This window comes from Pimephales promelas, chromosome 3 (assembly GCF_988280905.1).
Source record: "Pimephales promelas chromosome 3, fPimPro1.hap1.1, whole genome shotgun sequence".
NCBI classification, from domain to species: Eukaryota; Metazoa; Chordata; class Actinopteri; order Cypriniformes; family Leuciscidae; genus Pimephales; species Pimephales promelas.
Genome location: NC_142771.1, coordinates 443,896 through 469,569, shown reverse-complemented (window position 1 = coordinate 469,569; position 25,674 = coordinate 443,896). Strand labels below are relative to the sequence as shown.

Here is a 25,674-nt window from a genome sequence, read left to right as displayed (position 1 = left end):
TACCTAGAATTCAATGCTTCCCATGCTTGATCATAGGCTTCATTGTCCTTTCTGTAGAAGCTGCCTTCCAATACAGATCGTGCCTCACCGCTGACATATTTTTGTAAATAGAACAACTTATCAGCTGAATTTGTACATCGCTGTTCTATCAATGCCTTGAAACTTGTTCTCCACTCTAAGAACTTAAGTGGGTCTCCTGAGAAAACTGAGGGCTCTGGTGCCGGAAGTCTGCTGAGAACCATTGTGTCGTGTAGAGCTTGTACTACTGAGGCGGGTTCTCTATCAGAATGGGTTGTTTTTTCCTCTTTAATCTCATTAAAAGATACTGGAGGACAATTAACTACCTCCTTGTGTGCTGTTCTGCTTTCGTTCTTGGACTCATCCGAGTCAGCTTCAGAGTATGCTTTGAGCTTTGCGGCTATTACTTGAAGATCTCGCTCATTTTCCAATCTTTTAAGTTCTCGTCTTTGTACAGCAATAGCCTCCTCCATCTTTATTTCTGCCTGCTTTGCAGCCAACTGTGCGGCAAACTCTGCTCTTTTTGCGGAGATGCTTTGCTGTTCGGATGAGCAGCTTGAACGGTGACTACGAATAGAAGACTTGGAGCTTGTCGCTGAAAATATTGACTTAGCATACTCTTTGTCAAGCACCATACGAATTCTGGCATCTTCTGCACTAGCATCAAATTCCTCTTGCCCCACTTCACTCATACGTACTTTCATCAGCCCCATCAAATCTGCTGTAACTGCTGTGCAGGAATCAATTTTTCTTCTAATCTGAGTTGAAGGTACTGCTTGAGATCGTATAAGTTCATACACATTTTTCACTTGAGTTTCCAGCCCTTCAACACTATCCATCATGTCACCCAAGTCTTGATCAGAGCACTCATCCCTCAGTTTGGTACGTACAGCTCTTACTTGCTCTTTCCAGCTTTCATACAACTTAATGAATTTACTCTCCTTCTGAGAAATTTCTTGCTGCTTAAGCTCTTGCATTTTTGGAGTTAATTTTCTCTCTCGTGAAGATTTCCTGGGTTCATCTCCTTTTGAAGTGGTAGCAGTAGGTTTTGCTATTTGAAGTGACTGTATTTTAACCTGAATATCAGCTATGAGTGACTCTAATTTTTCCTTTTCAGCATCATCAGTTTGAATTTTTAACTGTTCAATTAAGCTACTCAACTCTGCTTTAAGGAACTCAGTTTGCTCACTTGATTCATCATATTGAGATTTTTCTCCATGAACTGACATTGCAAAGGTTTTTAGCAAAACACTTTTGTGTTACTTAACTATTCTCTGATATGAAAAACCTTTCAAAAATTATTCACCACTACGTCCATTGTAAAGCATTCACACCAATTGAGCTGTAAAGATTAAACAAAATGCAAATAATTTATCTTTACTTTGTACCTTTTTTAGTCCATAAAGATGTAAGAGCAGCACAGTCTAATCATCAGCAGTAAATTGCAGAGCAACACTCTTCAGCTTGTCGCAGCGATGGAGTAAACAAACACTGTTCTCTGAAGCCTGTTCAAAAGATACTTGCAAAACTGGAGTCTACGCTGTTACATCTCGCCCTCTACTGGTCGGGTCGCGGTACTTCCTTTGCGGTGACAACTAACGGCAAGCCTCGTCTCTGACGCGTTCTCTCCACGCTATCGTGCTTTGTTTCCGTATCTGACGTCTCTTCTACGCGAATGCCCCACGATCTCGTTTCCTCTTCTCATCCAGCCGATGCCGTTCCACTCTTTGAGCCGTCCGGCTGTAATGGCGTTACGTTTTCACTATAGCTGCACTGGTCTGACGAAATAAAGGCCACGCTTCATACAGATGTCTTTGTCGTTTATTTCGTACATATCTCTCTCTCTCTCTTCAGTTGACACCATAGACACCGTGAAAACTACAAAAAATGAAAACATATATTCAAAATATGCATTTCTCAGTCCTTTGCAAGTTTCTCGTGCCAATGTCCCATGATATGAAAGTGAATCACAAAAGAAATATGACGAATCCAATCAACATCATGAAAAACACATCACATCATGCATGTAGAATAATATAAAACATTATAAACATTATGAAATATATATAAAGGTAAATTACCGTGTGCGCCTCTCAAACCATGCAGATTAAGCAACTCTTTTCAGACCACATGTCATTTCTCTGCATTCATGTTCGTTCTGACCCAAAGTGACGCAGAACCGCTACAAACTGAACCGGGTCATGTGACATCACGTTTTCTACGTAAAACCTCCTTAAAGAACCCCTAACTTTAAAACGCCTAAGGCATTTTACATACATTTTAAATATCCGCTTCTGAATATCACAATTGTATTTAAATGAACTCAAAATTTACATCAATTTATAAAAAGAAACAAATACACATCTCAACAAATACTTGTCCTTAGACAGTTACACCGCGCTCGCATCAACTTACAACTCAAAGAGCGATCCAAACTCAGCCGAAACTGGGCAGCTTTACAACAGAGCTTTAACACTCTCAGATGCAGTCGAGAGGACAAATATCATCATTTAATACTTCTGTTTATATCATCATGATCACTGAGATATACTGTGTTTCAGGAACCAGTGGAGCGGATCATCTGTTCATCAGTTCTGGTGTAGATGTCTCTCTGTCCTGTAATAAAACTCTTTCTGACTGCAAATCAACATCATGGACCTACTATAACAGCTTCGGACATTCATGGGTTAAACTGATTACTGGAGGAATAAAGAATAAAGACACAGAGAGACATGAGAGACTGAGTCTGGAGTCTGACTGCTCTCTGAACATCAAGAACGCCACAGGAGAAGATTATGGAGATTACAGATGCAGACAATATGTGAACGGAGAACAACAAGGAACTGATGCTTATGTTTATCTGCATGTTCTTCATGGTAAGTTTATGATTATGTGTTCAATATAAAAAGAACAGATTATCCCTTTAAACTCAGATGATGATTGAAGAATCTGTGATTTGGTCTTGTGTTCAGTTTCAGTGTCATCATCTTCATCATCATCATCTTCATCCTCACAGACTGAGATCAGTCCAGGCCGCTCTGTGACTCTCTCCTGTCAGTTGTATTCATATTCTAGACACCCCTGTGATTATTGGGTTCGTTATGAGGGAGTTGAGCTGTTGTGGGTGAATCAGGCTGGTGTTGATCTGAAGACAGACTCCAGATATCAGATATCATCATCATCATCATCATCATCACATCACTGTATCATCACTCTGACTACAACACTCCTGGATGAAGATGACAACAGAGAGTGGAGATGTCAGTTTACTCAGGGAAATCAAGTCCGGACGTCAGTCAGATACACTGTCAAGTATTCAGGTGAGGAAACAGTGTTAGAAGAGCCTCATGATGTCAGGAACACTGAGGTCTATCAGTATCACTGAACCAGAACAAACTGAGGGAACAAAAGCTGCTTTGACTCTCACAGAAGAGGAACTCAAAGCGTTGCTTCAAACTAATGAACTGCAGTGAAGTCACAGTCCAACTGTTCACTCTTTATGTAATGTGATGATCACAGTTAAAATATGACTGTCATATTCTACAGGACCATTGGCACATTGAGTTGTGTTAGCTTCATTTCATGGACTCGTGTGGTGTGTGTAAACATGTAGAAGTGTGTGTTGACCTGAACTAACACACGTGATCTCCACAGGTGATCCGGCATCAGGAACTGCTGGATTATTATACAGAGGTACGACACGTTGATTTAGACGGACAGCTTTCTAACATTACACTATCAGTCCGTCTGTAAATGCTTCATCAATAACTGTTGATAGATGAAGACCCTTGACTTCAGTCATGTCCAGTTTCTCTTCTTCTTCCTCTCATGTTTCCTGCAGTGATTGTGAGTATTGTTGAGATGGCAGTGTTTGCTGCTCCTACTGTGATTCTTCTTCAGATCATCTGTGCAAGAAGAGCTGGTGAGTTTGAGCCGCACACACTCTGAAGATTCACACTCGTCTGATCTGAACATCTGCAATCATGATAAACACACACCAGAGGTCAGGCAATGCTTTTATTTTGCAGGGAGGAAGGACTCGAAGCCCCCGGAGGAAATAGAGATGCCCACAATATTACAGTAAAACACTGATGAGTTCACAATCTGCAGCAATATTTACAATAGCAAACACTTTTTTATCTCAATAATACTTTTATTAGGATTTCTTTTCATTTCTATGGATATTTGCCTACAGTCATGTTCTTGAGCTTCATCTGTAAACTGCTGTAAATATAATATTAAATACAGTAATGGACAGACTCAGACTGTATAATCGTCTCTCTGTTCTGTGTGATGGAGATGATCTGAGGATTATTGTATTATTGATTCCTCATCTGTTTTTCATGTTGAATGATTGCTACTAATATTCTTAATAAACCTCTGCAGTTGTGTTTAATATGTCTCCTTTCCTGAGATGTTCCCCTTCATGAGCTCGTAATGTATGGTAATATAGAAGAGGAAGTGTGAGTATTAAAGGCTCAAGTGTTGATGAAATATGTGTGTGTGCAGCACTGTGAAACCAGTGCAAGTTCATGAGGAGAGGAGTGACGTGTGCGTCTCTATAGACCCTTTTACAGTTGGTAAACATGGTGACATTTTTGGTGGGCGGAGCTTAGGTGGAGGCAGAAAGATCCCTCTGGCCGCTTCACTAACGCTAGTTAGCAAGGATTGTTAGCTTGTTTTTTAACAATGACTGGAGAAAATCCGATATTATCTTAATGTGTAAGGTCACTCAGTGTCCAGGACCGCGATTGTTATTTCCAAAAGTTATCTTTAACGGACGGAACCAGATTGGCCGACCCGTAGCCGCCTACACGCTCACTCAATGCATGGATGATCTGACAGGAATGAAATGGCTTTATTTTAAAATGCTCTATATATGCGCATTAAAAAACAAATACTTGCAGTGAGGACATGCTATTAATCAAATTTAGGTTTAAAAATCATGTGATTTAAAATGTTTTAAAATAAACTATTTTGCATGTAGCCTATGTAGAGCGAAACTTGGATAACTTAGGCATCAAAATTGAACGTGTCAAAGCCAACAATGGACATACAGTAAACCTTGCTATATGGACAGAGTTCCTGACAAGTGTGTCCACATTGTTGTGCATCTGACTAAGCTTACACCTGATTGGAGTAGGTGTTCTGTGTGTGCATCTTCTAAGCATCCTTGACAATTATCATCATTACTCTGAGCTACTATGCCAATGGAGACTTCTTCAATGCACTCAATACTTAATCTTATATGATTCCAACTACATACTGTTTATTTGTAACTATGCCATGTTTGGTCTCATCTGACAGCTTATAAACTGAACTGAATGGTGGTGAACTTAATAGAGATATTATATTAATGTACTGTAGTACTGCTTACACATAATTCCATACGTTTATGTAGCGCTTTTCTCGACACTCAAAGCCCTTTACATAGAAGAGAGAAATCTCCTCAACCACCACCAATGTGGAGCATCTACCTGATGATGCGATGGCAGCCATAGTGCGCCAGAACACCCACCACACATGAAGCCAATTAGTATATACCGTATATATGGGGATGATCAGGAGGCCATGATGGACAGAGGCCACTGGGGCAAATTTGGCCAGGACGCCGGGGTTACACCCCTACTCTTTCTAAAGACATCCGAAGGATTTTTAGTGACCACAGAGAGTCAGGACCTCGGTTTAACGTAGTGCTGGGCCATTTGACCAAAAACTGTTTTTTGGGGGGGTTTTTTAAGCCGGTTTTCCGGTTTAAGACGGTTTTTTTCATGCATAATCAGGTGTTCAAAGCATGTTCTACTGGTTGAGAGAGGAGTTCTGCAATCAATTGACTTAGGATGGTCTATTTTACTGTCATTAGTTAATATTGTAGAATAGAATAGCGGCCAGTATAACCTAAAATTGTTATTTCTTAATGTCCTGATAACATTCTTATAACCAGGAAATAACAATAATACAACCTTTATATAACAGGAGAATTGAACGTTCTAATAACGTTTTTATAACTAAGAAATAACGTTATTACAACGTCTAAAAAAACTGGATGTTTTGAATGTTCCTAGAACATTCAGAAATAACGTTAATGGGAACGTTATGAAAACGTTCTTATAACCTAAAACCTCTTATTAAGAAACCACAATTAGATCCAAATAACCTAGCAAATTACAGACCCATCTCAAATCTTCCATTTATGTCAAAAATATTACAAAAAGTAGTGTCCGCTCAATTGTGCTCTTTTTTGCAAGAAAACGACATCTATGAAAAGTTTCAGGCTTCAGGCCACATCATAGCACTGAAACTGCGCTTGTTAGAATCACAAATGATCTACTTCCAGCTTCGGACCAAGGCTGTATATCAATACTAGTTTTACTTGATCTTAGCGCTGCGTTCGGCACTATAGATCACACAATACTCCTAGATCGACTACAGAACTACACTGGTGTTCAAGGACAAGCATTAAGCTGGTTCAGGTCATACTTATCTGACCGCTACCATTTCGTCTGCTTAAATGGAGAAAACTCGATCATAACTTCGGCAAACTATGGAGTGCCGCAGGGATCTGTGTTAGGCCCTTTATTATTCTCAATATATATGCAAACACTTGGTAATATTATAAGGAAACATGGAATTAGTTTCCATTGTTATGCTGATGACACTCAAATATATATTTCATCACGACCAGATTAATACGCTAAACTATCCAAATTGACAGATTGTGTCTGTCTCTGATGCAGAAAAATTAGTTCACGCATTCATGACCTCGAGACTAGATTACTGTAATGCTTTATTAGCCGGTTGTCCTGCATCCTCAATAAACAAGCTACAGTTAGTACAAAATGCAGCTGCTAGAGTTCTTACTAGGTCAAGAAAATATGATCATATAACACCGATTTTATCATCTCTACACTGGTTACCTATTAAGTTCCGTATCAATTAAAAAATACTACTACTGACCTATAAAGCCCTAAATGGTTTAGCACCTATGTACTTAACGGACCTTCTTTCGCCCTACAATCCACCGCGTTCCTTAAGATCACTAAATTCAAGGCTTCTGGTCATTCCTAGGATATCTAAGTCCACCAAAGGAGGGAGGGCGTTCTCGCATTTAGCTCCAAAACTCTGGAATAGCCTTCCCGATATTGTTGGTTGCTCAGACTCGCTATACCAGTTTAAAACTAAAGTGGGACCTCTAAAGACTAAAGACGCATTTATTTAGCCTACCATTCATATACATTTTTCATCTCACAGTCACATTTGGCCTCTAGTTCATAACCGCCAGAGGAGAACTGGCCCCCGACTGAGCCTGGGTTCTCCCAAGGTTTGTTTTTCTCCATTGGGTCATCTGATGGAGTTTTAGGACACCATCGGGTCACTTGATGGAGTTTTTCGGTTCCTTGCCACTGTTGTCTTTGGCTTGCTCAGTTGGGGATATTCAAATTAAATGACCCATCACACCATTGATCAGCTCTACCAAACTTGGATGTCTATTTTGTCCAGTAATAAACAAACACTGTTAAGTTGTCTTGATTGATACTGTGAAGCAGCTTTGATGCAATCTGTATTGTGAAAAGCGCTATAGAAATATATTTGACTTGACTAAAATTGTTAGCTGTGGAAGAGGAGAGATTGGCGATTGCACTGAACATGTTTTATGTGCAGGATTCTCAGAGCGAGCCCAGAGAAAATAGACCTATTCTTACAAGAGCAGCGTGTGTCTGCGAGCGCATTATATTAATGTACTTTGGCGCTACAGTAGTGCGCTCTCGACATTTGACGGGAAAATAACGCCATAGTTCTGCAGCATCCATCTTCCCTGTAACTAAACACCAAAGCACTTTCTCTGCTTAAAACTTTTAACTGTTGATCTTGGAGAAAGGCTTTTACGGCCTCGTCTGCACAACAGTCCATACTAACTTTCAGAATGACACACACGACCTCATGAAATCAAATTTGACACATCTTCTTTTTATATGTAATGTTGTAGTGTTTATTATAAATGATTTATCTGTGCACTTCATAATTTTTTTTTTTTAATTCATGAACAGTTGTAATCTTTAATCAAATACATTTCCCTTCCCTCCCCCCTCGAAACGACCTCTCTTCTCTTTCGGTCACGTGACACGAAGGGATTCATAAATTTTGGGGCATCTCACCCGGGGGGCGGGGTTACGTCCTACGTCACATCTCTCATGCGGGTTCTCGTCGACCAGGGTGAGCGGCGCGCGCACCATAGCGGTCACAGGCAGTCACAGAACTAGCTACCGAATCTAGGTCTTAAATCTAATAAGTTATGTTTTTTACAACACGTTTATTGATGGGAAAGTTTAGTGAACGAAGTCGAAACCAGGAATTGCGGTCTTTCAGTTTGTTTATCGTTAAGTTACCTAGCTAACGTTACCATGAGTTTAAGTTGTACAGTAACAAGATGTGTAACGTTAGCCTTAATTACAATGGCCAAGTCGCATTTCATATTACCAGATGAATAGGCTTCGCTCAGTTTATTAAATACATCCAACCTGAAAAGTCTCTGACTCTTACAAACTATGAAGGGACAATGAATCAATCAATACACTGACTGACATGGCAATAGCCTACTTTCTTTGCACAGCCTTACCGTGATTTTGTCACTCTTCTCTCCACTCCTAGACCTACGTCTGGTGACAGCGGGGAAACTTTTACCTCGATAAAGTTAGACCTACTTATTGTATTGCAGAAAAGTAAACTTCCAGTAAACTCCAGTTAACCAGTTCATGTTTCTTCTTTATGTGATTCAAGCACTAGTAACGACTAATTTGACTCAATACTGCTATTGCAGGTTGATATGAAATAGAAACAGGCCTTAATGCAAGATTTGAATCATGTCAATACACAATACATTAAGGATGGTAGAGGACGACTCATAAATGGTAACGTTAACGTTATTAACCCCAGTGACTGGTTGGGGTAGGTCATATATTTATATAACTTAAACAGTTAAGTCAACGGCATTCATTAACACTATGCGTGGCACGCCAAAAATCGAAATATCATGAGATCTAACAGTCGAAATCTTAACTAAACAGGAAAACAATCTAACATGATTAAAACGTACCCTCCATCGTGCAAAAAGATGTACAAATGCCGTTAAATTTAACTTCCCACTCAACAGACGAGTACAGAGCAGAGATGGTTGGAAAAACTTTGACTGGAGCGAGCGCGCCACTGCTGACCCTGGTCGACGAGAACCCGCATGAGAGATGTGACGTAGGACGTAACCCCGCCCCCCGGGCGAGATGCCCCAAAATTTATGAATCCCGTGACACGAAAGGGTGTGGCCAGATCTGATGAGGGTGTGGCTATCGGTGCAACGCCTCTCAGAGAATCGCATTCAAATCTGCCTCCATTTTGTTTGCAACGCCCAACCTCCAACGATCCAATCAACTCCCGGAGGATGAAATCAAGCCCCGCCCTACATTTTATTCTAATTTCAGAAGCCGGTTCACAACAAGGAAAAAAATGACAATCTCAACTTCTGTTTCATGCCGACTTTAAAGCTCGTCTGAAGTGCTTTAGACAGCTCAGCCTGTGTCAGGGAAAGGGAGAATCACTGGCGTTTGGTGTTTGTAGTGTTAATAAAGGAGTCTGCATCTGATCTATATCTCAGGCTGGAGAGATTAAAGTAGAACATTATAATCCATGTGTAGAAACTCTTCCTGAAGACATTTAATATCTGCTTTACAGACACTCGTGAAGTGTGTGCAAATACTGTCCGTTTCACCAAACTGAGTTGATGTTAATCTTCAAAATGCAACACACACACACACACACACACACACAGAGCAACACTTCACTGTCATGGACTGATAGTGTCACTATAGCAACGGACGTAAACTCATCAGATAAGATGAAGTCAATAACCACAGGAGGAGCTGATGATGATTAAAGGAGGAGCTGTAACTATATATAATGAAGAGGAAGAGCTGTCACTATATCTAATGAAGAGGAAGACGGACAGAAGCAGAAATGTCTGATCAGTGTGATCTGTGTCTGCTGGGACTGATCATTCTCTCTTCACTTCTCACAGGTAAAGAAATCTGTATTTTCTCTAAACACATTTAGTGGAATTAGTCTGGAAAGAGTTCATTTGAACATGCTCAGTTTAAAGGACCCAAGGTCTCAGACCAAGGAGCAGGACCAGAGCACAGAACGTTTTAATATATTTATTAGTATAAAATGACCAACGTTTTGATGCACATGCGTCTTCATCAGAGTCAAACAATGCACAGACAATGCACAATGTCTGTGTACGCTTTCTGCAGTGACTGGGGAACGACAAGTCTGTGCCCTTTCATGACGACGCCCTCCTCAATGGTAAGCTCATCTCTGAATGGAAAAAAAGAACTGATGGATGGTGGAGCGTTATGCTGTTTGACTGGCCATCCGTGTTTGATGACAGATGAGAGGGTTTGCAGTAGTCTGTCTTCTGCTGTGTGCCTCTTGAGTTCTTCTAAGCAGCTGGAAGAGACTCTGTTGACTGACATGACCTCAACGTCGTTTAGCTCGTTTACATATTGAAGTGTGGACGCTCTAGGAGCACGTGACAGGGTATCAGCCAGGTACATGTGTTTACCTTTTTTGTGTATTTTTGTGTATTTTTGAAGCTACAGCATCATGCGTTGCAGTCGTGCAGGCGTTGAGAAGATGGGCTTTCTGATGATGGTGATCAGAGGTTGATGGTCAGTATTTATAGTGACAGGCTTCCCATAGATATAGTCATTGAACCGCGAACACGCAAACACAACTGCCAGGAGTTCTTTTTCAATTTGGGCATAGCGTGTCTCGGTCTCAGTCATTGTCCTTGATGCGTAGGCTATAGGTCTGCCCCCTTGTAGACATGCTGCTCCCAGTCCGTGTTGGGAAGCGTCACATGTGAGTGTGACTGGTTGGTCAACATCGTAGTATGCAGGACAGGTGGACTGGAGATGCATCTTCTCAATGTGTCGAATGCATCTTGGTGTTGCTTCAGCCAGCACCATGCTGTGTCTTTGCGTGTCAGCTGATTGAGAGGGGCAGTTAACTCACTCAGGTTTGGTACGAACTTTCCCAGGTAATTTACCATGCCTAGAAATCGCTGTAGGGCTGTCACATCTCCGGGAACAGGCATTTCAGTGATTGCAGTGGTTTCATCAGGATCTGCCTTCAGGCCTTCGCTGGTGAACACATGACCGACATAAGTTACCTCTGTCAGCCGGAACTTGCACTTGGGATGGGTTGAGTCTGAGATTGACTTTGCGCGCACGGTCAAGCACCTTCTTTAGGTTTGCATCATGCTCCGCTTCCGTGCAGCATCCGATGATTATGCCGCCGACGATGATGGCACAGGGGTATCCTGCGAATATCTGTTCCATTGCGCGCTGGAATACTTCACTGGCTGAGTTTATTCCAAAAGGCATATTTAGGAACCTGTAGCGTCCAAACGCTGTGCTAAATGTGGTCAACAGAGATGACTTACTGTCCAGGGATATCTGCCAGAATGAACTTTTGGCATCCAGAACTGAAAACAGTGTTGCATTGGCCATCTGTGATGCAACCTCTTCAACCGTTCGCATCGGATGATGGGGGCGCTTTAGGGCTGTGTTTAAATCTTTGGGGTCAATGCAGATCCTTATGTCCTTTGTTTGCTTCTTGTTTGTGTCACGATACACTTAACAAAAGTGAAGGGAAGGACTCAAGTGCAGTGAAGGGATGATTTATTAACAAAATAAAACAAAACACAAAGCAAAAACCCACGAGGGGGAAAACATACTCAACAAAACATAAAACTGAACTTGAACTGAAATACCATAGACTGACCATGAATAACACCGAGGAACAGGGGAGATATAAGACAAAGATCCAACACAGACTGCAAACATGAAGGAACTTAAATAGGGAACAAATCAAGAGGGAACAGGTGGGAGAACTCAAACACTAATCAGGTAACGAGGGGGAGGATCAAACAATGACAGGAGCACATGGCTCAACATAACAAAACCACCCATGTGCTAACGCGACAGGACAGACACGTGACACTACCCCCCCTCAACGGAGCGGCTACCAGACGCTCCATCGGACTGGATGGGAGGGACAGACCAGGGCGGGACGGGAGGAACGGACCAGGGCGGGGCGGGAGGGACAGAGACATCAGGCGACCGGGGCGGAACAGAAAGTCCATAGGGCGGTGAGGGAGAAACACAGAGTTCATTGGGCAGTGAAGGAAAAACACAGAGTCCATCGGGTGGCCAGGGCTGTGAAGACCCCTCGGGCGGCCAGGGCGGTGAAGACCCCTCGGGCGGCCAGAATGGAGCAGATCTTTCAGGTGGCCAGGGCGGTAAAAACCCCTCGGGCGGCCAGGGCGGTGAAGAGCCCTCGGGCGGCCAGGGCGGAGCAGACATTTCGGGCGGCCAGGCCGGTGAAGACCCCACGGGCGGCCAGGGCGGTGAAGACCCCTCGGGCGGCCAGGCCGGTGAAGACCCCTCGGGCGGCCAGAATGGAGCAGATCTTTCAGGTGGCCAGGGCGGTGAAAACCCCTCGGGTGGCCAGGGCGGTGCAGACCCCTCGGGCGGCCAGGGCGGTGAAGAGCCCTCGGGCGGCCAGGGCGGAGCAGACATTTCGGGCGGCCAGGGCAGTGAAGACCCTTCGGGCGGCCAGGGCGGTGAAGACCCCTCGGGCGGCCAGGGCGGTGAAGACCCCTCGGGCGGCCAGGGCGGTGAAGACCCCTCAGGCGGCCAGGGCGGTGAAGACCCCTCGGGCGGCCAGGGCGGTGAAGACCCCTCGGGAGGCCAGGGCGGTGAAGACCCCTCGGGAGGCCAGGGTGGCGAAGAACCCTCGGGACCAGACACTGGCTCTGCCTCCGGCTCGGGAACAGGCGCCGGCTCAGGAACTGACACTAAAACAGACACAGTCACAAGAACGGACACAAACACAGACAAAAACACTCGGTCCTGAACCAACATGAGCTCCAGCTCAGGGACAGGCACCGTCTCAGGGACAGGCACCGGCATCGGCTCAGGGACGGGGACCGGCTCAGGGACAGGGACGGGCTCAGGGACCGGCTCAGGGACAGGCACCGGCTCAGGGACAGGCACCGGCATGGCCTCCGCCTCTGAAACAGGCATGGGCTCTGGCTCAGGTACAGTAACAGCAAAGACTGGCATCTCCAAAATCCGAGCCAGATGCTCCAAATAGTTCGTCACAGCTTTCGCAGCCACGCAAAAGGGGCTCGGTCTCAGACTGGACAGACGGGACGTGAACAGTCTCTCGCTGGGCAGACGGGACGTGAACAGTTTCTCGCTGGGCAGACGGGACGTGAACAGTCTCTCGCTGGGCAGACGGGACGTGAACAGTCTCTCGCTGGGCAGACGGGACGTGAACGGTCTCTCGCTGGGCAGACGGGACGTGAACGGTCTCTCGCTGGGCAGACGGGCATTTCCTCCTCCTTCTCCGTCCGTGACGGCGAGAAGTGGGTCCTGAACTGTCCCTATAGATGGGCGAAAATTGACTTGACCCAAATGAGGCGATGAAGTAGTCCGGGCAATCCAAATAGTCGTCATCGTAATCCAGATTTCCCCAGTCAAAGTCCTCGTCCTCCATCCTGCTGAGTCCTCAAGTTGGTTGGATCTTTCTGTCACGATACACTTAACAAAAGTGAAGGGAAGGACTCAAGTGCAGTGAAGGGATGATTTATTAACAAAATAAAACAAAACACAAAGCAAAAACCCACGAGGGGGAAAACATACTCAACAAAACATAAAACTGAACTTGAACTGAAATACCATACACTGACCATGAATAACACCCAGGAACAGGGGAGATATAAGACAAAGATCCAACACAGACTGCAAACATGAAGGAACTTAAATAGGGAACAAATCAAGAGGGAACAGGTGGGAGAACTCAAACACTAATCAGGTAACGAGGGGGAGGATCAAACAATGACAGGAGCACATGGCTCAACATAACAAAACCACCCATGTGCTAACGCGACAGGACAGACACGTGACAGTTTGTTGCTACCATGGATGACACCCATTCGGTCGGCTCTGACACGGGAGTGATGACACCCAGGTCTGTCATTCTCTCTAGCTCTGCCTTCACTCTGTCCTGCATGGCTACAGGAATACGGCATGTTGGGCGGACTACAGGTTGCACATCGGGGGCTATTTTCATAGAATATGTCACCGGTAGCTTGCCAAGTTCATCCTTGAATAGATCTGCATACTCTGTGAAGATCTTGTGTGGCAGGTTGATATCCACGTTCACACTGAGTTTGTGAACATCCCTGCTCAGCGTCACTAGCTTCATGCGTTGGCTTGCTAGTAGACCTAGTAGTGGCTGGACATTTCTCTCCACAATGTGGAACCGTAGTTTGTATTGCTGACCTGCAAGCTGACATCGCAGGACGACTGAGCCCATGGTGCTCATCGTGTTTCCCCCATAAGCGACAAGGTTGGTGATTATTGAGCGGTCAATCGGTTCCCCGCTCTGCACATGTTTGAAAGCATCATATGATATAACGTTGCACTGTCCACCTGTGTCGACTTTCACCTCTACAGCTTTGCGGTTGATGTGTACAGTGGCGAACGCTACATTTTTCTCATGTACGTTTGAGTCTATTGTGTCCACGACAACTGGTGTTATTCCATCTATACAGAATGAGTCATCTTCAGCAGTGCTGCACGTGGCCTGGTTCAGTTCGAGGTGGTGGACAGACTCCCTGGAGCTTTGTATCCTAGAGTATCTCTGTACTGACCTGCAGCATTTCTTGTAGTGGTTCCATTTTTTACATGCATGGCATTGTTGACCAGAAGCTGGACAGCTTTCTCTTTTTGCATCATGGCTACCACCACAATTATTACAGTTGACAATGGGCTGTTCATTTCTCCCTGTCTGTGCTCTCTGTCGTGAGCCAAAGCTCTGCTTCCTCCCACATTTGTACTGCAGACTGTCAACACTAGGAGAAACATGCGATGATGACAATACCCTGGTGTGCTGTTCTCTTTGCTCATAAATTTGACACAGTGAGATGGCTTTAGCTAGAGTTAGCTCGCTGTCACGCAGCATTATTTTTCTTAGATTATCATCAGTTATGCGACAGACCAGTCTATCACGAATGAGCTCGTCTAGCAGTGTTCCGAAGTTACAGCCCTTTGCTTTTATTCTTAGATCTGTGACATATGATTCGAAAGGCTCACCTTGGTGTTGGAACCGTGTGTTGAACTTGTGTCTCTCCACTATAATGTTTATTCGGGGGCTGCAAATCACCCGGAATTTTCTCTTCAGACATTCAGGGTTCTCCTTTGACTCAGCCGGAGTAATGATTGGTCCCGGTGTGTCGTCAATGTTGGGTCCTCTCACCACGGGCGCGTAGACGAACGACCTCTCCCTTTCAATGGCTTCCGATCCTGCTAGATTTAGGAGAATGTAGGCTTGTGTGCGGGCCGGCTTGTCAGAGTGTGCCGCCGCAATAAAAACTGTCATATTCCTGTTCGAATACTCGCCAATTCTCTGCGATATTCTCATCAAAGACGAGGGGGTCCGGTCTGCGAAATCCGTCCGCCATGACGCACTTTATGTCTGTTAGCAGGATAGCCGGTAGCAGCGTTAGAAGCTGGCTATTGTCCTTATTAGACTGGCGAACAGTCGTGCACTCCGTGATGAATGAGCTGTGTTCACTTCTGACACCATGTAGAATGACTTGTCAGACGGAATACTTTATAAACCGAACTCTGTTTATTAGCTTGCTTGTCCAGCTCTCAGTCACCAGTAACATTCACCTAGCCTCGTCTCGAACTTCCTCTTTTTACCTTTAGCGCATGCGCTGTATGGTAACCAGTACGGTGGCTACCGAGGCACATTCAACTACAAGCGAGCATTGGGTGGATGCTCTACAAATGTTATAATCTGTGTCACCGGATAAATCAAACCGTGTGTTATTCCTGATGTAATTTCATTCTCAGATCTTTAAACTGCGCTCTTCTCTTGGACACTTCTGCTGTTAAATCCGGAAAGATTTTGACATTCATCCCTTTAAAATGTAGGAATTTTCTTGCTTTTCTATTTGTAGAATAGCCTCTTTCACCGCATGTCTCTGCATCCTGACGAATCAATCCATGTTTTGTAACAGACCCCACTCTGTGCGCAATTACCACTTCAGGTTTATAAAGCAGTTTATCTTTAAATACCTCATTAAAGAGGGATAACATGAATTCGGTGGGTTTTCCTTTTTCCATATCCTTTTCGAGGCTCACTCTCTGCAACCGGACATGATGTCAGACATTTTTAGTGCAGGAGTTTGAAGGGGTAACCTTGATGATGGCTCTCGCCAATAACCCACGCCTACTGACCAGCACTGGCTTTTACCGGGCACGAAGAGACGGAATGTTTGGTGGCTGTGCAATACAAAAAGAGGTGATTAGAAATCCTCCTCTCGCGCTCCTTAGGAGAGATCCGAAGTCCTCCAAGCTGCATCGGCTCAGGATCCGTGCTCGTGGTTGAGGGATCGGAACTGACCGGGGCCGTGGAAAAAACATTGACTTCCATACGGTGAGCTCTGCGCCGTAGATCGAACCGTTTCTGGACCCGAATAGCCAGGTCGATGAGATCGTCGAGCCGAGTAGAAACCACCCAAACGAGGATCTCGATCTTCAACTCAGGATTGAGACCCTCCATAAAGCGAGCGTCCAACGCAGGTTGATTCCAGCCGCAGGTGGTAGCGAGGGTCCGGAATTCAATAGAGAAATCAATCCCCTGCCGGAGAGCAGAAAGCAGTGGAGAAGCCTCCTCACCGTCGGCTGATCGATCGAAGACCCGGATCATCTCATCCTTGAGACGTGAAAAGCTGAAGATGCAATCCGTCTCCACCTCCCAGTTGGCGGCTCCCCATTCCCAAACCTGGTCAGCGAGAAGGGAGATAACGTGAGCGACCTTAACCCGCTCCTTAGCATACGTCACGGCTGAAGGGAAAATACCACCTCGCACTGGGTAAGAAAGAGCGACATTGTGTTGGCTCACCCGAATAGACAGGAGGATTATTAATCCGCGGCTCCAGCGAGTCGTGAGAAGCCGGTGAGGTTGAAGGCTGGAGGAGTCTATTATGGACCTGACATGAGAGATCGGCCGTCTGAGCGACTCGACAGCGTGTCTGGCGGCGGAAATGTCCTCCTCATGTTTGCCCAGGAGGACACCCTGGAGTTCGACTGCAGACTGGACCGAGCTGCCACTCGCTGAGTCCATGTTCTGGTCAGATCGCTCTGTGATGAGGTTAGAGAAATGAGGTTAGGACAGGACAGGACTGTAAAAACACTGGTCAATGAGTAACTGTGACATCCAACAATCTGACAACAAGACAGAGAAAGAGAGGCTTAAAAGAAGACAAGATAATGAGAGGAGATGAGGAACAGGTGGAGAGGAATGAGCAGAATGAAAAGAGAAAACAGCTGATGTGTGTGTGTGTGTGTGTGTGTCAAGCGTGCTGCACAAGCCCTCAAAAATGAAGCCAATACGCCTCGATCGCCCCCCTGTGCTCGGACCTAGTATAGCTCATAACCCCCGCCTCCCCATGTTATTCAATGGGACGCGAGACCAACTAAACAATTAAATTACACTTCACATATCCTTTTTCCAAAGATAGTTTCTGTCATTTACTTTAGTTTATATCACGCTGATGTAATTTCAAGTGTTCGTTTTTTAAAATAAGTTTATTTTTAGTTAGTTATGTGATGATAAAGACGGTGCTCTGACATCATGATTGACAGCTGTGATTGACAGGTTCTCTGTGCGAGGTCACTGAAGCACCAGCGGACTTTTTTTAATAATGTTGATTATGTGGTTAGTAGTTGTATTTACCTTATTTTAACGAGGTTCTGCAATCAGCAGACATCATTGGAGAAGAACGAAGCAGACAGAGGACAGTTAATGAAAGTGCGGGGCGTGTGCATGTGTTTGATTTTAGCGAGAATGAGGGCGCGGCCTTGATTTCGCGGATTTACTTCCTGCTCACGACTGCGCATGACTGGTCCCGAAACACGCAAGTGCGCAGACTCAGGTCCCAAGATGTCAGCGTCATATCGAGACACTGGCGGCTTCAGTTCACTCTGATGGAAAAGAACGAAGGAGCGCCGTCCATCTTTTTTTACAGTCTATGGTGTGTGTGTGTGTGTGTCCAGCAGAGGGAGACAGAGAAGGAGACAGGATCATTGTTACCATTAAACACTGAGAGAGTGAATAAGACCGCTGAGAAACAGCAGGAGAACAGGGGAACAAATGTATTATGTGCAATGATGAGAAAGAAGAAAAATGAAGCGATCTGGGGAGGAAAAAGGGAAAACTGGACAGTTTTCTGTTTATATCATCATGATCACTGAGATATACTGTGTTTCAGGAACCAGTGGAGCGGATCATCTGTTCATCAGTTCTGGTGTAGATGTCTCTCTGTCCTGTAATAAACATCTTTCTGACTGCAAATCAACATCATGGATCTACGAGAACAGATATTCAGTAGTTGAACTGATTACTGGAGGGATGAAGAATAAAGACACAGAGAGACATGAGAGACTGAGTCTGGAGTCTGACTGCTCTCTGAACATCAAGAACGTCACAGTAGAAGAAGATTATGGATATTACACCTGCAGACAATATGTGAATTACAGACAACAAGGAACTGATGCACATGTTTATCTGCATGTTCTTCATGGTAAGTTTACGATTTTGTGGTCAATATAAAAAGTGCTCACACACTCACTGATAATGGCTGAGGCCGAAAAGCATCTGTGTGGACATGGTATAATAAATATATATTCGATGCAACTATAGAGAGTGCGGTTTTTCATCTTTATGTCAATATAAAAAGAGCAGATTCTCCCTTTAAACTCAGATGATGATTGAAGAGTCTGTGATTTGTGTCTTGTGTTCAGTTTCAGTGTCTTCATCATCATCTTCATCATCATCCTCACAGACTGAGATCAGTCCAGGCCGCTCTGTGACTCTCTCCTGTCAGTTTTATTCATATACTGGATACTCCTGTGATGTTTGGGTCAGTTCTGATGGAGTTGAGCTGTTGTGGGTGAATCAGGCTGGTGTTGATCTGAAGACAGACTCCAGATATCAGATATCATCATCATCATCATCATCTCCAGATCGCTGTATCATCACTCTGACTACAACACTCCTGGATGAAGATGACAACAGAGAGTGGAGATGTCAGCTTACTCGGGGAAATCAAGTCCAGACGTCAGTCAGATACACTGTCAAGTATTCAGGTGAGGAAACAGTGTTAGAAGAGCCTCATGATGTCAGGAACACTGAGGTCTATCAGTATCACTGAACCAGAACAAACTGAGGGAACAAAAGCTGCTTTGACTCTCACAGAAGAGGAACTCAAAGCGTTGCTTCAAACTAATGAACTGCAGTGAAGTCACAGTCCAACTGTTCACTCTTTATGTAATGTGATGATCACAGTTAAAATATGATGCTCATATTGTACAGTATGAATCATCTGAACTAACATTGATCTTCACAGCTCAAGCTGATTCAACGACAGCAGTGAATCCAGTCCACATCACACACTCTCAGGATCCCTCAACTATAAACACACACGTTTCTAAAGGTACATCATCACTGTCTTTCTCACATCAGTGCTTTTCAGTGCGTAATGCTGGAGTTATCTTCAGTGTTCACTCATCTAAATATGACTGTCATATTCTACAGGACCATTGGCACATTGAGTTGTGTTAGCTTCATTTCATGGACTCGTGTGGTGTGTGTAATTAGCGTACTTATTCATATTCCATGACATGTTCAGTATAAACAGTGAGAGACGGTTCTTTCACTCGATTCTCCCAGAAAGCATCAGATGAAGACGAGATGTTGAGCCGTGAAGCACACTGGGAACCATGAGTATGCAGCATGATGCATGTCACCATTGTTGAGATTCATATGTTGATTCTTGACGTCTGTGTGTGTCTATAAATCCTGTAATATATTTAAAAATAGAAATTCAGAATGTCTGATCTGTGGCAAGAAAATATTATGTATAAAGTAAATATTAATCAGGTCAGGAATAAGATTAGTGTATTCTACTTTATGATGCTAAAAACCTATATCACTTGATCCTCTTTGTTCCTGGCTTTCTTTGCAATGCATGATGTGTTTCAGTAAACAATGTAGTTTGCTACGCCTCACCTCGTGTCCTCCTCATCCTGGATATTATTATGAAGCATCTCAACTAACATTCATCCTTTTCAGATCAAGCTGATTCAACAAAACCAGGCACAAACTCTCCTGCAATCACAGGTTCATAATCACATCTTCTGTCTATAATTGTCCTCAGTCTGGCCTGTCCGTCTCTGACTCTGAGCTCGATCTCTTCTTCAGTCATAGGGATTTCTGTCGCTGCAGTCGCTGTTCTCCTTCTTGCTCTTCTCTGGCTGATCTGCAGAAAAACAGCTGGTGAGATTCACATTTACTCCTTTACAACAATTAAAAACAGTTCAGATGAGCAAACAAACACATCACATTCAGAAACATGTGGATTATATGAAATCTCCTGCTCCTGTAATGTCAATCTCAACGAGATATCAAGTCAACAATCATTTAATGCTTCAACAAACTCTGATTGTGCATAAATACTCATATTTCACGAGGCACTTGTTTTCAGATAATAAAGTCGGGACTGGCGACTCTGCGGTGAGTTCAGGAATGCAGTGATTTAGATTTGATTATTGTCTTTAAAGCTCAATAAAGTGTCATTCATGCAGTTGAACTGTTTATTCTGAAGGTCAAAGATGAGGATGAACATAAAGGGACGTATGAGACGATCAACATGTCCATTCCTCCTGATCTAAGAGCCGATGTGAGTCTCTAAATCATCAAACATTACGCTTTAAAAGCTTTTGTGTTATTCTCCATGTTATAGTGAGAGAGATGTGTGTTAAACTCGACTCTCTGTACGTTTGCATTGATGTTTAGGAGCAGACAGATGATGTGACTTATTCTGAGGTCTCTTCTTTCAACACAAAGCCAGTAAAATCACTGGATGTGAGTCGACGCCAGCACACGAGTTTGACTCTCAGATAAATGATGCTCTAATAATGGTAATAATAATCGCTGTGGTTCAAACATTGATGGACAGAATCTGTTCTTTCAGGATCATGATACCGTGACTTACGCTGCCATCAGAGGAAGAGAAGATAAACCGCAGGATCAACTTTATGCCTCTGTGAACAAGAACAAGACCTTCACAAATACACATTAATGACACAGATCATGCCCACTGAGCAAAATGATGTCCAAAAGACGTCTTTTCAACGTCTTTGTCACAAAAGTCGGACGTTGAAAAGACGTCCACTGAGGGGCCATAATTAAAGTTTTTATAACGTCTTTTTTTTGACGTGTTCTGGACGTCTGAAAAAGATGTTAATGGATGCTTCGTACAAGGTTAAAAACTAGTTCAAATGTGGCCATTTTCAACATTATTTATGGTATCATTTAGACAATTTATACTGTTTCTTGACCAAATAAACACTCTCAGGATGCATTAAATTAAAACTCAAGTTTATTTCAATGTAATTTCCTTACATTGTTTAGATGGTGATATTTATTTTATTTTGAGTCACCATTGTGGTGATCAGTGTTTGCTGTAGTTGGGCGCTTGGTCCCAATTAGTGATGGGAAGTCCGGTTCTTTTCCGCGAACCGGTTCTTTCGGACAGTTCGTTTTAATGAACCGGTTCAAAAAACCGGTTCACCAGTTCTTTTACGTCATCACGTAATGACGTCAATTCTATCATCCCGGCGGATAAAAATACTTCAAATTAAAGGCATTTGTAATCACAACTTCAGTTAAATAATAGTATGCATTGTCATAATCATCTTGGATAATTTTCTTACATTTACATTTTGAAAACGAACCCTGCTGCAGCCTAGTCGATGTGCTAACGCGGATGTTTTACATGTTTTAAATATATAAAATGCATAAATGGTCTTCATCATTTTATTTGTTATTAAATAAACTTACATTTCGCCGATTCGCCCTCTCATTTAAGTCCTGGGTTCACCCGTACTACTGCGTGCTCGTATATCAGCACAGGATCAGCCGGCCGAAAGAAAGTTCTGTTCAGAGACGGTGCTATCACGCATGCGCAGTATCTCCAGCTCATCGGTTCTCCGTATCGAACGTGTCCGAAAGAAACAGTTCTCGGTTCTGCACTAGTGATTCAAGAACTGCAACAACCAGTTCTCGACTCGAGAACCATAGCATAGGCCTGTGCTGAGCTGAAACCTGAATATACAGTCGACAAAACTAAAAAATCGATGCATGTCTGTCTCCAATATAGCCTGTAGCCTATACGTAACAGTATACATCATGTTTATAATGTGTTAACATAACGAATTAAACATATGTTTACATATATGTTTAATTCGTTATGTTAACACATAAACATTTACTAAGCAGTGCACCAAACCTTGGCAAGAGTTTACATCAAAGATTTATAATATTGTTACTTAGAAATTAAATGAGTCCTGAAAATATTATTTTAGTATAATAATAAATGTTTAGTAGTTTGACAGTTTTAGAATCCAATCATTATTTCCAATCGTTAAAATAATACAGTGATACAGTAATGGGATAAACATGTTTCCAAAATGTTTTATTTTGTTACACTTACTGATGTTCAACTAAAGACGTGGAAACGTACATTTCGTCCCTCAGAAAAAAAATGCACGCATGCTCAGCTCATCAACTCATCAGTTCTCAATATGTCGAACGTGTCCGAAAGAAACAGTTCTTCTCGGTTCTGTACTGGTTATCCGACCGCTGTACCTGTATGTTCGGTAGTACACGCATGCGCAGTATCAGCTGCTCGTGCTCATCACTTCTCTCAGCACCAACATATGTCTCCGTTCAGTGAACTTTTTGAGTTACTGGAATAAAATGTACTTCTGGATATTGGTTTATTTCGATTCGGAGGGACTGTCAGGCATGTCTGAAAGTGAGTAACTTTAGTAACTTGTGGTTTAGCGCTGACGCAAGACGCGAGCTGTTTCGAACGATTCAGTCCGATTTAGTGTACTGGTTCGACCGGTTCACTAAAAAGAACCGGTTCAAAAGAACGATTCGTTCACGAACTGGCCATCACTAGTCCCAATAATTAGTATTCTAGCTTTTCTTTGGCTGTTGTAACTGTGTGTTTGAATAACACCAATGTTGTGACAGAGAAAGCCAAGAAAATTGACTCTCATCAGCTCCTTGTTGTTGTTGTTAATGATGGTGATGATGATGATGATGAAATCAACATAAAGTGGGCATTTAACGTTGTGTTTAGACTTTTGTGTTTGTATCAGGAATTTATAACCACCAATGTTGTGGAACTGCATTAGTAGCATGGAAGTTGGACAAAAAGCAAATTTACACAATGTTTTGAGAAAATCTACCATAGAGTCACACACAGACATGAAGATTTTGCATATGATTCACAAAAATGGTGACAATAAATAAAAAAATGCTTCATGCTGCAATGCATGATGGGTAGCTTTCATAGTACAAAACATCCTCGATTCCCAGGCTTTTTTGTTTTGGTTGTCGCCGTCGTTGAGAATCATATGCAAAATCTTGATATCTTGTGTGTGACTATCTGATTCACTTTCTTAAAACATATTATACACAGTGGTCATTATAAAGTTACTGGTCCAAATAATGCAGTTCTAAAAGGTGAATAATTATTTCAGATATAAAAACAGAAGTTTAGATGTTGTTTAACGCTTGCATTGCGTTGATTTTGTCATCATCAACAAGCAGCTGAAGACAGATGATCTTTTATTTTCTTGGCTTTCTCTGCACAATCAATGGTGTTATGCAAACAGTTACAACAGCCAAAGAAAAGCTAAAGTAAGAAGAATTGGGACCAAGAGCCAAACTAAAGCAAACACTCATCACCACAATGGTGACTTAAAATGAAACAAATATCACCATCTAAACCACATCTAAACAATGTAATGAGTTTTAATTTAATGCATCCCGAGAGTGTTTATTTGGTCCAGAAACAGTATAAATTGTCTAAATGAGGCCATAAGTTATGTTGAAAACATGTCCACAATGGCCACATTTGAACTAGTTTTTAATCTTGTCCGAAGGACCCATTAACGTCTATACCGGACGTCCAGAACACGTCACAAAAAGACGTCATAAAAACTTTCATTCCGGCCCCTCAGTGGACGTCTTTTCAACGTCCGACTTTTGTGACAAAGACGTTTAAAAGACGTCTTTTGGACATCACTTTGCGCTCATCACATCAGGAGCCGACGGGAAGATTTCATCCGGTGTTTGGAGGAATGAGTGTGTGAACGAGCAGATATTTGTTGAATGTGAATCATCATCTGGTCTGTCGTCGGTCAGAGCGCAGGATCTCCTCTATATCATCACCGCTACAGTAAAGATGGAGATTATCCGCTCTGGAAACCTTCATCCAGTAGCGGTTCTAGGCACGGGCGAACCGGGCAGTCGCCCGGGGCGGCATTTCTTCATGTCACATGGGGGGCGGCACGCACGAGCAGTTAAAAAAAAATCCTCTGTGCCGCGAAGGTTTTCTATTTTTTTACCATTTCGATTCAATTATTGGCAATGGCGCCCCTAATTGCTGAGAAGGTGCCGTGCACAGAAGCGATGTCAAGGGGGTCTCTTGATTAGTTCACGTATCGCGTCTTTTGCGCGCTCGAGGTCGTTATTTCAAATAGGCGATTAGGCGCACCGGAAGCGCGCTCATTATCCGCTCGGGGGAGGCGCGCTCATAAACTTTTCAGTATGGGAGTGCTCGTGCACCCAAACACTTGGGTGTTTTTTCTCTTCTCCATAAAAAAATCTTTTAGCAGAGCTTCAGCAAGCGTTTTTCTGTGGTGGAAATACATTAGCTACTAAAACTTGTTTTTCATTGTGGAGAGCTCGGTGCATGGTTGTATAGCAACGACAGCCATGGACAAATCGGTCCGAATTTTACTATTAATAATAAAAGATAAGCTACTGTGCATTATAAATGTCAGGAATGTATCTTTATTGACTCATTCTTTTTATAGAGATGATTGAATGCATGAAATATGAGGTATATATTTTTATAAAATCTCTTTTTGTGTTAACCCTTTTTTAAGTTTAGGTAAGATAAAAGACACTCCTTTAAAACAAATCTTTAATGTTATTAACTTGGTGAATTGATTGTGTATTAGGCTTTTTGTGTATGTGATCATGTTGGTCACTATATTCATGAAATGAAAATAATTTACATAATGATCAACTTTGTCTTTTTACAGTAGCCTATATGCAAAGTACAATTTTCTATTTTCTAACATTCTAACATTTTAAGAGTGACATAGGGCTACAAAAGCTATTTTAGGTCTATAACAGTTTAGTGTTTAATATGAGAGCTGTTCAAAATTATTTAAGAGATAAGTATTGTGTTACTAAATAAGTATCTCTCAGACCCTTTTACTTTTAAAAACTCCATTTCGTGACAAATATTGTTTAACAAGCCATAACTAAAAGTGTGCCATATAATTTAAGGCAATAACCAATGCGCTAATGGTTACTTCCTCTCTTTAAAGTTAGATTAAACTAGCAAAATAACTGGATTCTATTAACTGTGTTTTT

The 25,674-nt window shown here is 42.9% G+C and overlaps 1 protein-coding gene and 1 long non-coding RNA gene across 2 annotated transcripts; both read left to right on the top strand.

Annotated features, from left to right (window-relative positions):
* Positions 1-3,518: 3,518 nt before the first annotated feature.
* On the top strand, positions 3,519-4,414 carry LOC148981802 (uncharacterized). The gene is made up of 3 exons (XR_016155272.1): positions 3,519-3,711; positions 3,860-3,940; positions 4,047-4,414. It is a non-coding gene; the product is annotated as an uncharacterized LOC148981802 (long non-coding RNA).
* A 13,922-nt stretch (positions 4,415-18,336) lies between these two features.
* On the top strand, positions 18,337-21,310 carry LOC148981801 (uncharacterized). Its single transcript, XM_089129329.1, has 8 exons — positions 18,337-18,733; positions 18,954-19,298; positions 19,559-19,645; positions 20,413-20,487; positions 20,696-20,724; positions 20,816-20,890; positions 21,007-21,075; positions 21,185-21,310. Exons 1-8 carry the CDS (start codon positions 18,337-18,339, stop codon positions 21,290-21,292), a joined length of 1,185 nt encoding a protein of 394 aa, XP_088985455.1. The 3' UTR covers positions 21,293-21,310.
* The last annotated feature ends 4,364 nt before the right edge of the window (positions 21,311-25,674 follow it).

Bases quoted from the DNA above. Each gene is read 5' to 3' on its own strand.
- LOC148981801 (XM_089129329.1), top strand. From the start codon at position 18,337: ATGAAGCGATCTGGGGAGGAAAAAGGGAAAACTGGACAGTTTTCTGTT. The intron at 20,891-21,006 runs GTGAGTCTCTAA...ATTGATGTTTAG, and splicing joins CTCCTGATCTAAGAGCCGAT to GAGCAGACAGATGATGTGAC. The intron at 21,076-21,184 runs GTGAGTCGACGC...CTGTTCTTTCAG, and splicing joins AGCCAGTAAAATCACTGGAT to GATCATGATACCGTGACTTA.